The 13,272-nt window shown below is 34.0% G+C and overlaps 1 protein-coding gene and 1 long non-coding RNA gene across 10 annotated transcripts in view; one reads left to right on the top strand and one right to left on the bottom strand.

Annotated features, from left to right (window-relative positions):
- Positions 1–13,272, bottom strand: part of ZFYVE16 (zinc finger FYVE-type containing 16) — a 58,011-nt gene that overhangs the window by 2,578 nt on the left and 42,161 nt on the right. For 4 of the 5 annotated variants that reach the window (XM_042989232.1, XM_007079804.3, XM_042989228.1 and 1 more), the window contains 4 exons: positions 10,254–10,416; positions 9,237–9,342; positions 8,157–8,324; positions 4,260–5,047 (listed from right to left, as the gene is read on the bottom strand). In XM_042989232.1, coding sequence (XP_042845166.1) covers positions 4,886–5,047; positions 8,157–8,324; positions 9,237–9,342; positions 10,254–10,416 — 599 coding nt within the window. In that variant the 3' untranslated portion in view covers positions 4,260–4,885. Of the gene's footprint in view, positions 1–4,259; positions 5,048–8,156; positions 8,325–9,236; positions 9,343–10,253; positions 10,417–13,272 lie in introns of those variants that run through there. The other variant, XM_042989233.1, reaches the window with a different exon arrangement.
- Positions 1–13,272, top strand: part of LOC122239513 — a 44,005-nt gene that overhangs the window by 9,507 nt on the left and 21,226 nt on the right. For 3 of the 5 annotated variants that reach the window (XR_006218708.1, XR_006218703.1, XR_006218710.1), the window contains exon 2: positions 4,945–5,066. This is a non-coding gene — a long non-coding RNA (uncharacterized LOC122239513). Of the gene's footprint in view, positions 1–4,941; positions 5,067–10,275; positions 10,364–13,272 lie in introns of those variants that run through there. The other 2 variants (XR_006218705.1, XR_006218707.1) reach the window with 2 other exon arrangements.

Raw genomic sequence — 13,272 nt, 5'->3', positions numbered from 1 at the left:
GGTTTTCAGCAGAAGAATGGATCTAAGTATCCCAACATGCAATTCCCAGAAACAGGAAGTTTCCCACAACTCCATCTTTGTTCCTATATGGCCAAACCCTATTCTATTGGTATTCTCTGCACATAGCACATCCTACTTGTGGCATGTAATCCATAAATGTTGCTAGGAAATATGCTTTATTCTATTAAGAGTTAATCACTTTTAGCAATTTTTGTGTATAGCTGCTCAAAAATATTATATTAGTTATCTAATAGTACTTGCTGCATATAACAAATCACCAGAAAATTTAGCACCAGAAAAATTTATAATCTTAGTTTCTGAGGTTCAGGAATCAGAGAATGGCTTATTTTGGTGGTTATCGTGAGGTCACAACCTTTTGGCTGTGACTGCAATTTGAAGGCTTGACTGGGGTTGTAGGATCCACTTCCACTCATTTGGCTGTTGGCTTCAGTTCTTTGTCAAATGGGCCTCCCCATGGTGCTGCCCATGCCTGGCACCTGGCTTCCCCAAGAATGAGTGATCTAACAGACAGGAAGGGAGGCACAGAGTGAAGAAGAAAGGATAGAAAAAAAAGGAGGAAAGGAAGAGTGGGAAGAAATGCACCAAAGATAGAAGGGATAGTTTTTCACAACAGTCTTAGAAATAACATCCCAACCCTTCTGCCATATTCTATTGGTCGCAAAGACCAACAGTGTTATGTGGGAGGGACTACACAAGGGTATGAATATCAGGAGGTAGGGATCACTGGGGGTTATATTGGAGGCTGGGAAGCACTGTATTTTACCAAAAGAAAAAGAAAACCTTTATTATATTCAGAGGTTCATAATAAAGCACTTGAGTTAGACCTACTTCTTCATTTGTATAAAGCATGAAAAATATGGTTGCAATTTTATCAGTGCAGATGCACAAAGTATTTCCTAAAGAGTGTTAAATATTAAATTGTTCCAAGCTTAATACAAAAGAAAAAATAAAAGATTTGAAACTACAAAAATCTGATGTGAAAAGAAAATGTCGATTATATAGCAAAAGATAAATTTAGATGGCAAGGCTTGGTGTCTTAAAAAATTTTAAGTATAGCTCAAATAAAAAATAAGCTTGCAAGTGTTTTAGTAATAAAAAAATTGTTATGAGAAAAATAGTCCTCCCACTGAAACATATGGTCCTAATTCCAGTAACAGGATTTTGTCTTTCTGCAATTAATAAGCTTTTATCAATAGTGGTTTGAGAAGGAACAAAACCTTTAAAATTCTAAATATGAACCTCATAACTCAAAGTAATTGAGGAAGTGAATGTGTTCTTCAGTATAAACACCACGCTACATTTTTGTGTATAAAAAATGAAAAGAGGAAAAAATACATGTATCTGTATTTGCTGCTACTACACCTAAACTGTGAGAAGATACATATGAAATGGGACTCCTGGGTAGCTCAGGTCATGATCTCACAGTTCATGGGTTCAAGCTCTGCGTCAGGCTCTGTGCTGACAGCTTGGAACCTGGAGCCTGCTTCAGATTCTGGGTCTCCCCCTCTCTCTGCCCCTCCCCCACTCATGCTCTCTCTCAAAAATAAATAAAACATTAAAAAAATTTAAAAAAAAGAAACTAATAAAAATGATTACTTGTTGAGATTGGAGGGTAAGAAGAACAAGGTAGACACGTGGAAGGTAAATTTTACATTGATAAGTTTCTTTTTAATGTTTATTTTTCTTTTTGACAGAGAGACACACAGAGACAGAGACAGAGAGCAAGGTGGGGGGAGGGGCAGAGAGAGAGGGAGACACAGGATCCGAAGCAGGGTACGGGCTCTGAGTTGTCAGCACACAGCCAGCATGGGGCTCAAACCCATGAACTGCAAGATCATGACCTGAGCTGAAATTGAATGCTTAACCGACTGAACCACCCAGATGACCCTACAATAAGTTTTGTATATTATTCTGATTTTTGAATCATGTGTGTGTGTCTGTGTAAATATATATATATATAATATATAAATATATATGAAACTTTTTAAGTTTTTTAATGTTGGGGGGGGGGGGAGAATGAGTGGGGGAGGGGCAGCGAAGGGGAAAGAGAGAGAATCCCAAGCAGGCTCTGCACTGCCTGATGTAAGGCTTGAACTCACAATCCATGAGATCGTGACCTGAGCCAAAATCAGAAGTTGGACATTCAACCAACTGAGCCACCCAGGCACCCCTGAAATATATTTTTTTAATCACAAAGAAAAAAATTAAAACCTAAGATGGTTTTGTAGGTTTCTGGTTTATTTCAGGATATTTTCTTTTAAAATAGGAGTCAAGTTATCAAAGTTATACTTGCTACTAAAAAAAGAAAAGTTCTGTTCTTATAAAACAATATTTGAATCTAGGATATTATAAATTTAGGCAGTTGAGATACCATAGTCAGGCTACTGCTTTTATGATTAAATCAGAAGGTGAGATATTCATACAAGAGAAGGTCCAGTCTTTCTATATATTACCTACTTTTCAGATTTTTATCTCTTACCTAGCCAAGTTTAATGCCCACTATCTAACAAGTTCTCAGGTAACCTTCTCCTTATTGGTATAGCCATCCTCCTGGGTTGTTTTCCAACCACGTAGTCAAGATTCATATCTCTATTATAGCAATTACTTTTACTTTGTTAATTATCTGCTTCACATATTCAGTTCCATTAGGGACAGAAATACTTTATTCATCTGTCAACCAGTGAAGCCTAATAAAGTGCTCTGTACATAGCAAGTATATAGACACAAAGTTTGTTTGGTGGCTGCATAGAACAAGTGGGCTAGATTTTACTTCATATTTCAAAATTCAGAGAAAAAGAGCAATACTAAAAGGCGTAAGACCAAAACAGATCAGTGCAGACTGAATACAAAGAACCATTCTATTTCTTCACCTTTAAAAAAATTAAAATTTCAAAATAAGTACCAATGTGAAGAACATGACCAAATAAGTAACAATGGCATTCAGAAACATATTGTACAGCTACAAAGAACACTTCAAAATGTGCCTCCAAAGGCACATTATTCCAATTTTTATTAATTGTAGAGACTTTATGAAAACAAATCCAAATCCTATCCTATCCTATATCAAGGGAAGCACCCTGCACCAAATTGTTATTTTAAAGTAATTTCAGTATTCATAGACTGTGCAACTACTTATACTGCAAAATAAACACACAGTATACACAGAAAACATAAACTGAGTTTGATATGCAATTGTTTTTATCCTATACCATTCAATAAATTTCACAGGTTACTTTGTGTTGCCTTTTTATTTAATAGCTGCAACATTTTACATTGCTTATGAAGTAGCTACTTCCAGGAGACTGATAATCTCCTTCATAGGGTGTCTTTGGCTAGTACTACAGATGTGATTCAGTAGGAACCATATGACCAATGGAGTAAAATTCTCAGTCTCTCCTAGCCTGAGACTCAGATCCTGAGTTATAACCCTGACTTGGTCTTCATAAGTATTTTTCTTACATCAGGGTTATTTAGTGTTGAGATGCTTCATAAGTCTTTTTCTTACATCAGGGTTATTTAGTGTAGTTTTTTTTTTTCTTGAAATATACAATGAGTGTTTTGATACAAAAACATATACCACATAAGAATAAAAAAGAAACATGAAAATAATGATTATATTCATATAATGTAAATTATAGGACTAACTAAAATATCCCCTTTACTTTTTTTTTTTTCTTAACACAAAGTACTTCTTACAATTTTGCTGTTTGAAGAGGAAAGTTCTGTAACAGTTTCAAACACATAGAATTTAACTTAGGTTAATATCCTGTTATAAAAAATAACTACCATATAGAGAATATAAAATATGCAAAAGTAATTAGTTCATTAAAATGTATATTTAGTACATTGGTGTCACTGAAAATATGCAGACTCGCCAAGAAAGTTCTAAGGTTTAAAGGAGAAGTTAAAAAAATCCTGTTTTAGGCTTCATTTATTGCTACATAATGACTACTTCAAGGGTCATATGGCCTGTTGTCCATCACTCTTAGAAGTGGTAAATACAGTGGGGTATATTTTGGAAGGAAAGGAGAAAACATAATGCACTGCAATACAAAAATATTACCTATTTATAAATTATTAAAGACTTATAAAACATATACTGAATCACATGTTTTTGCTATAAAAACAATGTATTTAAATATATAAGCACAAAATTCTGAAGCACCCACAATTATTTTAAGAATACCCATTTAATAAAGAAGAAAACCATATATATGTGTGTGTGTGTAAATATATATATATATGTATATATATATATACATATATATATATATATATAATAATTTGAGAAGAAAAAAGGCAAAATTCTGATTTTGATCCAAATAATCAGAGTTTATCTAATCATGGAGGTAGGTCTCCACTCCAATTATACAAATACGTTATCTGCCTTATTCAAAGAATTATAAGACTAAGATCTGGAAACTGTGCCATTGAAATTCATTTTTAACAGACTCTAGAAGCCAGCAATGTAACTGGCATATGTAACAGCTATTTCCCTCATAAGGTTACATCTGAAAAGAGCCTTCATTAAAATCATTCTTGGCATAAAGAGGTATACATAAGTGCAGATACTTTGGCTTTGCATTTAAATAACACAGTAAATGCTACAAATTTATTAAAGACAGAAAAAATCTTTGTCTTTATAGAACTTGTATTAAGTCAGAGCTTCAAAAACTGTGGGTCTCTTAAATTTTTAGAGATTTAAATATTGTGCTAATGATTTAAAAAGATCATTTCCTACCTAAAAAGCAAAACTTACATGTTTCAAACAGCAAATCTTTACTTTTAGTGTCTGTGGCATTTCAGTTTTAGTGGATTTAGTTTTAACAAATTACTTTGCAATATATATTACTCATATCTTTCACTAAAAAAGATTTTCTATAATGAAAAATACTAATTCTATTTCTAATGGTAAACTAGTAGAGCTGGAGGTCCCACCATGGAGTACAGGGATTAGAGCACTATCAAGATCATTTAAATAATGCTGAGGAAGAAGTCGGCCATCAGATCCTGCCTGAAATTCAACCTGGAAAAAAAAAATCTTGGTAAGTCAACCCTAGAAAGTAAGCAATCTTGCTTAACTCAGCAGATGAATACAAACTAATATAAAATATCAGTTTAAGCATGTTAAGAAAATACTTGATAAATACTTCATAAACTAATGTTTCACATCTCCTATATATTCTTTTATCTGCTACATAAGTTGTAAGTGTCTTTCCCATAGACATCATGAAAATTGTTTAAATACCACTACTTCATACTTCAGGTTTCTTCTCAATGCACATGTAAACACACTAGAGAACTAAGGTTTTAAATAATTACCAACATGACTTATAAATAAAAACCTATGGTATTAAAAAAAAATCTACTTAAAATTATTTTGAATTTGTTGTTGCAAAAATATTTAATATTTGAATGTAATGTTGCTGGTGAAAATTACATTTTAATACATTTGACTAAAAAAAATAATTGGGCTACTGAAACAAATAATTACCAGATGCTTACTTGAAAAAGGAATTTTTAATAGTAAGATCAAAGTAGAAGTTCTTTCCAAAAGAACTATGAGTATAACACATCCTGACTGAAGAAAAGCAAACCCTCAGTATATGAACTCATTCATGTTTAGATTAACCATTCTAATGAAGAACCTGCTTTAAAATTGATTATATTGGATGTTGGAAACAGAAATGCACATTAAAATAATACTGGAGTATCATTTTTTACCTATAAAATTGGTAAAAGTCAAAAATTTGATTACATACTGCTTTGATAAAGATTTGGGGGAAGAACTCTCTCACACAAATTGTGGTAGTAACCTCTGTTTGAGACAATATGGTAATATCTATTGAGTACAAACTTACACCTGGCAATTCTACTCTAAGAATGTTATATACTCACACTTATGCAGAAGCAAAATATTGTGGATAACCTAAATGTCAATCAGTACATAAAAACTAGTTATAAATAAATTATAGTACATTTATATAAGAAATGACTACTATGCAACTGTTAAAAAGAATATGTAGTCATATGAAATATCTCTAAAACACAGATTGAAAGAGCAAGGTTAAAAAATAAGAGTAAAAGGAGGAATAAAAAGGATTTATATACTTATTTGCTTGTACATGCAAAAATTCATAAAGACTACATAGAAATGGATAACACTGATTGTGTGACCAGGAATGGAGGATGAAGAAGAGTATGGAGATAGACTATAGGGGTTGGGAGTCAAGAGTGGGAAGGAGATCTTTCCAGGGCTATTATCTTATACAACTCTACTGGGAACCATTTACATTATAATCTGGAGTTAATATCTCTAGGGGCTACCCATTACATGGACTACAACATGAATATTGCTCTCTGGAAATGTTTGAAAAGATGGTCCTATTATACACGCTTGTGAGACAACAGAATATATATATCATTCTCTGCCCCTGGTTTCTGGTATAGGGCTCCTGACACCCTAGTAATTATATATATATACACATATATATATATACACACACATACACGTATATATACGTATATATATATGTATATATACGTATATATATATTCACACATATATTTTTTTAATTTGTTTTGAGAGATAGAGCTCAAGCTGGGGAGGTGCAGAGAGAGAGAGGGTGAGAGAGAATCCCAAGAAGGCTCCATGCTGTCAATGCAGAGCCCAAGGCGGGACTCCATCCCACCATGAAATCATGACCTGCTCCAAGATCAAGAGTTGGACACTTAACCGACTGAGCCACTCAGACACCTCTACCCTTGTAATTTCTTAATTGATAAGAACACTGTTAAGTGTCTCTTGTTCTCATATTTGTATTTTACACTGTCTGTGACACAGGGCTCCTAAAACCCTTATACATTCCTAAGTGATAAGAGCACTAGGAGTATCTTTTACTCTAATGAAGTGACTCTGGGTGGGTTCCTGAATGGGGACTGGTCACCAGAAAGACCAAGCCATAATTAGAAGCTTTAGATTTTTCAGCTCTACCCTTACCTGTCCAGAGAGAGGAGAGGGGCTAAAAATGGCATTACTATTTGATCCTACCAACATAAGAAAGCCTCCATAAAATCCCACTAGTGGGGAGTTTAGAGAGCTTTAGGCTGGCTAATACAGCCACACTAGGAGGGTGACATACCCCAACTTCACCGGGACAGACGTGCCTATGCTTGAGAACCTCCCAGACCTCACCCTATGTATATGTCTTCATCTGTGTATATCCTTTAATAAACTGGTAAACATAAGTGTTTCCCTGAATTCTGTGAGCCACTCTAGGAAATTAATTAAAACCAAGGAGGAGGTTGTTAGAATTTCTGATCTATAGCTGGTTGTTCAGAAACAGAGCGGACAACCTGGGCTTATGATTAGCATCTGAAGGGGTGTGGGGGAACAGTCTTGTAGGAATGAACCCTTAACCTATGGGATCTGATGTTCTCTCTCTGGGTATAAAGTGTCAAAATTGAGTTGAATTTCTGGATATCCTGCTGGAGTCTGAGAACCACTTGCCGGTGGGTGTAGTTTCTCTACATATCTGGTGACCAGAAGTGTTAGAAATGAAGAATTTTGTGTGAGTAGTAAAGGAGACTCACAGGAAGGAAAGACACATTAGAGAAAAACATAGGAAAGAAGACTAAGGTTTTCCTTTTTTTAACATTTCTCGAATTCTGTAATTTTAAATCATGTGAACAAAGTCAGAATTTAAAAAATTAAAAACCTACTTATCAAGTAGGACTGCTATGGTGCAGAGGTCAGCAAACTATGGCCCGTGGGCCAACCTGGCCCACCAGTTATTTTGTAAACAAACTTTCACTGGAACACAGTGAACTCATTAGTTTATATACGGTCTATGGCTGCTTTTGCACTATAATGGCAGGACTGAATAGTTAGTTGTAAAAGCCGTCAGCCCACAATGCCTAAGATATTTACTGTCTCACCTTTTACATAAAAGTTTGCTGACCACTGTTGAAGAGAGTTAAAGATGATAATGTACATGCAATGTGTAGTACACATTGATGTTCAACAAATTTTAGTTCTCTTCATTTGTCCCAAATAAAAGGTTAAAGAAAAAACTTTTGATTATTTAATATATGATACATTCATTTCAAAAATACATTACCAAAAAATGCCTCACCATATCAGTATCAGTGGAAACTCTGAGACCAATTTTATTCATCCCATTACTCTTCAGAGTTTTCAGGTGAGGACACAGTGCAGCACTACAAGCCATGGCTATTTCTTTTGCAAACTGATAACGAGTTGCTGAAATAGATAAATCCTGGTCCTTTAGAAAGTAGAACACCTGAAATGTATTTAATTAGGAAACAAGTCATGATTAAGATTAAAAGTAGCTTGAAAAATATAACTGCTATTTTCAATTCAACTTTATTAATAAAATTCCAGTGTTAGTGCCATGGAATTCACAAGTTAAAAGCATTATCTATATATACACACATTAGTAAGTAGTAAGTAGTAAGAGCTTAAAACCAAAGATTCTGGAATATGGCAAGACTTAGCTATTTTAACCTAAAATTAACCTGTGGCAACAAAAACCCTGTTAGTTCAGTTTAGAGAAGGATACAAATGAGTCCACCCTATAAGATCACCTTCCTGTAAGGATCTTAATGAAGCTAAAAATCATACAAAGAAATAATATTCTATAGTTTCTATGTCCTCTATAGTTTCTCTGTATCTTGTACATGCATAAAATCACAGAGAATACCTAAGAAACGAGTAACACTGATTGCCTGACTCAGGAGGTAGAGTGAGGGAGAGTATGGACATAGACTAAGGGGTTGAGAATCTATAATTCCATAACCTCTTAGTTTAAAGTTGAAACATGCAAAAATAATTTTCCATTGTGAATGCTGATTATAAACTGATATTTATAAAATATTTTATTTTTTATAAAATAAGAGAAAAATGAAAATAATACAGTCAAATAACATATTACTATACAAAGATGGCAATGCTGCCGAAACTTAACTATGAGCCGGCAGGGAGTACAGGCAGTACCATACAAAGCCTGAAATAATCTTACGGAAATCCAAATCTGGTATACAGAAGGCAGTCTGGGATGAAAATATGTGTGTGTTTCAACATGTAATATAAAAAGTGTTAATAAGCTGCAATGAGAAATCTCCCAAGTTAAAAAAAAAAAAAAAACATATCCAAACACAACATATAAAGGGAAGGAATCTTCTTTCTCAGTTACCTCAGTACACTTTACAGTCTTCTCATCAGTTTCAAAATCTGCTTCCAGTTTTATTTTTTCACTTGGAAATCCTTGTAATGATATTCCATCCACCGAACTAATAACACTAACAGAATAAAACACAATATGGTAGTATTATTAGTACCAAAATGCTTTCTATGAAATGAGTCATTAGATTTGAATAAGGAGAAAATATATGAAAACTATAAATTTATAGCAGTAAGACAGCTCATTACCTACAAATATTTAAATAATATTTACAAATAATTAAAACATTTACCAAGATTTCTTGATTGTGTAGCAAATTATATCTACTCTTTCATATGCCCAATACAGACCTGAGGTCTAAAATGCCTTAGACTCCTAAAAGAAAAGCTGTCTGAGGAATTTCAATAACTTGGTTTTGGAATCCTTCAGCATTAGCCCTCTTTTTCCTTCTTTACTATAGACCCTTTAGCCAATCTCCAAAAGAGCAAGAAAATGGATAACTGAAAGGAAGGAGTGGCAGTAATATTCTATACGGCCTCTAATGTATATATTATTAAATTCAGTTATTGTATTTACGGTGAATCAACATAAAAAAGAATAAACACTCAAAGGGTATCCTTTACTTACTTCACAAAAATAGGTACCAAACAACAGAAAAAATATGTTGCCTTTTTCAACCTTGGTATCAAGGTCACATTGCTACAAAGTGCACATTTTATCACTGTCCCTCTCCCAAAGTGACCACTCTTTAATAATTTATAGCATCTTAGTCAAGAAAATATACATGAAAAAAAAAACAAAAACAAAAACAAAAACAAAACAAAAAAACAAAACAAAAAAAAAAGAAAATATACATGAGGCTGGTTAAGCACATGTTTGAAAAAAAAAGACCACTCATTAGAGTATAGGCATTTAAATTAATGGTATAATTCTATATTGACTCATAAAATGCTTAATTTTGTTAGCAGGGCATTTTTATCCTTCCCCTTCCATCAAATCAATTATATTTTAGTAACAAAAAATTCCTACCCTTTGTTTCCTTTCTCTTCAGAATCTACCCAGCAGATATCCACATATTCTCTGAGGTCTACAGCATCAACTTTCCCACACGTAATTTTAAAGTCTTTCTGTTCTCGTAGAGCTAGTCGCAAGCCATCCATGGTCTCTGGTGTTATTTGTACCATTAAGCCATCTAAAAATGAGTTGTTTCACTCATGAGTTGTTTCATTCCTTTTATTAAATATCAATTTATATATCTAATCCATAAAATTTGCTATCAAAATATGTTCTGCACAAGATACAAGTTTTATATCATCTGTTAAATGATTTTAATGATTTTCTACTAAGAAATAAAAGTATTTCAAAGTTAAGGATTCTTTTTTAAACTTTTTGTAATGTTTATTTATTTTGAGAGAGAAAAAGAGTGAGTGTAAGTGGGGGAAGGGCAGAGAGAAAGGGAGAGTGAGAGAATCCCAAGCAGGCTCCGTGCTATTAGCACATACCTTGACGTGGGGCTCACTCTCATGAACCAAGAGATCATGACCTGAGCCAAAATTAAGAGTCAAAGCTTAACCAACTGAGCCACCCAAGCGCCCCCCTCTTTTTAAAAAAAAAACAAACAATGGAAAGAATTTTCATTACTATGATGAAATTACTGATGCCAAACTGCCCTATCATAACAACCAGTCATAAAACTAGACAAAATATATGAGGTAATTGTTTTCAGGTAGTGAACAACATGAAGTGCAATACTGTGATTCCTAGAGGAAAACTCAACAGGTACACCCACAATTGCCCAGGTTCTAGGCTTCAAGACAATTTCTGCATGGTGACCCATTAAACCTACAATGGCCATTACTGGGCTGAGAAGTCAGAGATAAGTTTGGGGAAGCCTGGAATCTGGGGCCAAGACACTGAAGGGGGAGACACCAGATGACTGTGTGTAAGGATCCCTTTGAGTCCTTGGACAAGAATTGCGGACACAGTATTCGAGTTAGATTAGATGAAGCCTAACAGAGAATAGCTATTAGGCTTGGAACATAACAGAGATACTAGAAACCAAGCAATGCTGGGAGATACTGACACTCTGGACCAACCAAAGTAGAGAGACCTTATTAACATCTCATTAACTTGCACTGTGGCAAAACAAAAACAAACAAACAAAAACCAAAGCCCTTACAAAATCTGTAGGCAAAACAGATTTGGAGAAGTGTCCTGCCAGATTGTAAACACCTTAGGAGTTCCACAGATCCATCTGTTAACAAAGTGAAAAATACAGACTACACAAGCTCAACATGATTTGCCATGAAAATGCCTGCTTAAATATAAACCTTCTTCAGAAAAAGTTAATAGAATCTCAAGTCTCTAAGCATATTAACAGTGACAAGTATATAATCAAAAATTACCAGAGAGAACTACAAGAAAATGTGAGCCTCTAAACAACTGAAACCAACCATGAGATAGATACATAGCCAAGATGCTGTATTAAACACACACTTGAAAACATCTATTCTAAAATATATTTAAAGACCTAAAGCAAAACTTTCAAAGAATGAAAAGCAAATATGGGCTAAATGAATAAACATTAAAAAAAATATTAACAGAAATAGAGACTAAAAGAAAACAAAGGGAAATTCTAGAACTGAAAAGTTCTAGTAACTTGAAACTGAAACCTCAATGGATAAGCTTAATAGTAGATTGAAGATGGCAAAAAAAAAAAAAAAAAGACTCAGAGAACATGAAGAAAGGTCAATGAAAATTATCCGATCCAAAGAACCCAGAGAAAAATGATTAAAGAAAAATAAACAGAACATCAAGGACCCAAGGGATGGTATAAAAGAGATATAGATATAAATATACATATACATATATACAGATAAAAATATATAGATATCTCCCAGGAGAAAAAGATAGGAATATTTAAAAAATAGTGGTAGGAAATTCCCAAGATTTGATGACAAATATTGATCCATATTCAAGAAGCTCCATAAATGCCAAGCAGGAAAAATATAAAGAAAACCACATAAAGGCACATCACAGTAAAACTGGTGAAAACCAAAGATAAAAAGGATATCTTGAAAACATCTGGAGAAAAGGGCACATTAAATATGGGGAAACAAATGTAAAAAATTATGCTGACTTTTCATTAGAAGCAATGGAGGCCAAGAGACAACATGACATCTTTAATGATGATTAAAACTTTCAAAGAATTCTAAATCTAACAAAAATATCCTTCAAAAATAACAAATAAATACAGCTTCAGATCAACAAAAGCCAGCCAACTGGTATTACAAAAAATGATACTGACATCTAGTGTCTACTCCAACATATAAAGAGTTTGAAGTTGTCACTCCCATTCTTACAAGAAGAAAAATACTGAACAAACTGAAAATGAACAACTCTTAGGTCAGAGGACTGAGGTCATAGGACAAAATGCTGCCCTGAAAAATGGAGCAAAATCAAAACCCACCACAAAAAAGTAAAACATGAAAAAGCCTACAATAATTTCAATAGATTCAGAAAAAGCACTCAGCAAAGTACAACATCTATTTGTGATAAAAACCCTCTCTAAAGGAAGTCTAGAGGGAACATCCCTCAACTTAATAAAGGCCTTATATGAAATAAAGGCCAATATCATACTCCATGGTGAAAAACTGAGAGCTTTACCCCTAAGGTCAGGAATAAGACAAGGATGTTCATTCTCCCCACTTTTATTCAACATAGTAATGAAGTCCTAGCCACAGCAATTAAAGAACATGAAGAAATTAAAGGCATCCAAACTGGTAAGGAAGAAGTAAAACTCTCACTATTTGCAGATGACATAATACTATATATTAAAAATCTTAGGGGTGCCTGGATGGCTCAGTCGGTTAAGTGTCCAACTTTGCCTCAGGTCATGATCTCATTCCTGAATTCAAGTCCCATGTTGGACTCTGTGCTGACAGCTCAGAGCCTAGAGCCTGCTTCAGATTCTGTGTCTCCCTCTCCTGCTGCCCCTCCCCCACTCATGCTCTGTCTCTCTCCCTCTCTCAAAAATAAATACACATTA

The sequence above is a fragment of the Panthera tigris genome, chromosome A1 (assembly GCF_018350195.1).
Source record: "Panthera tigris isolate Pti1 chromosome A1, P.tigris_Pti1_mat1.1, whole genome shotgun sequence".
In the NCBI taxonomy this organism is placed as follows: Eukaryota; Metazoa; Chordata; class Mammalia; order Carnivora; family Felidae; genus Panthera; species Panthera tigris.
Note: the sequence above shows the minus strand (reverse complement) of the source record. Positions and strands in the feature narration are given on the sequence as shown.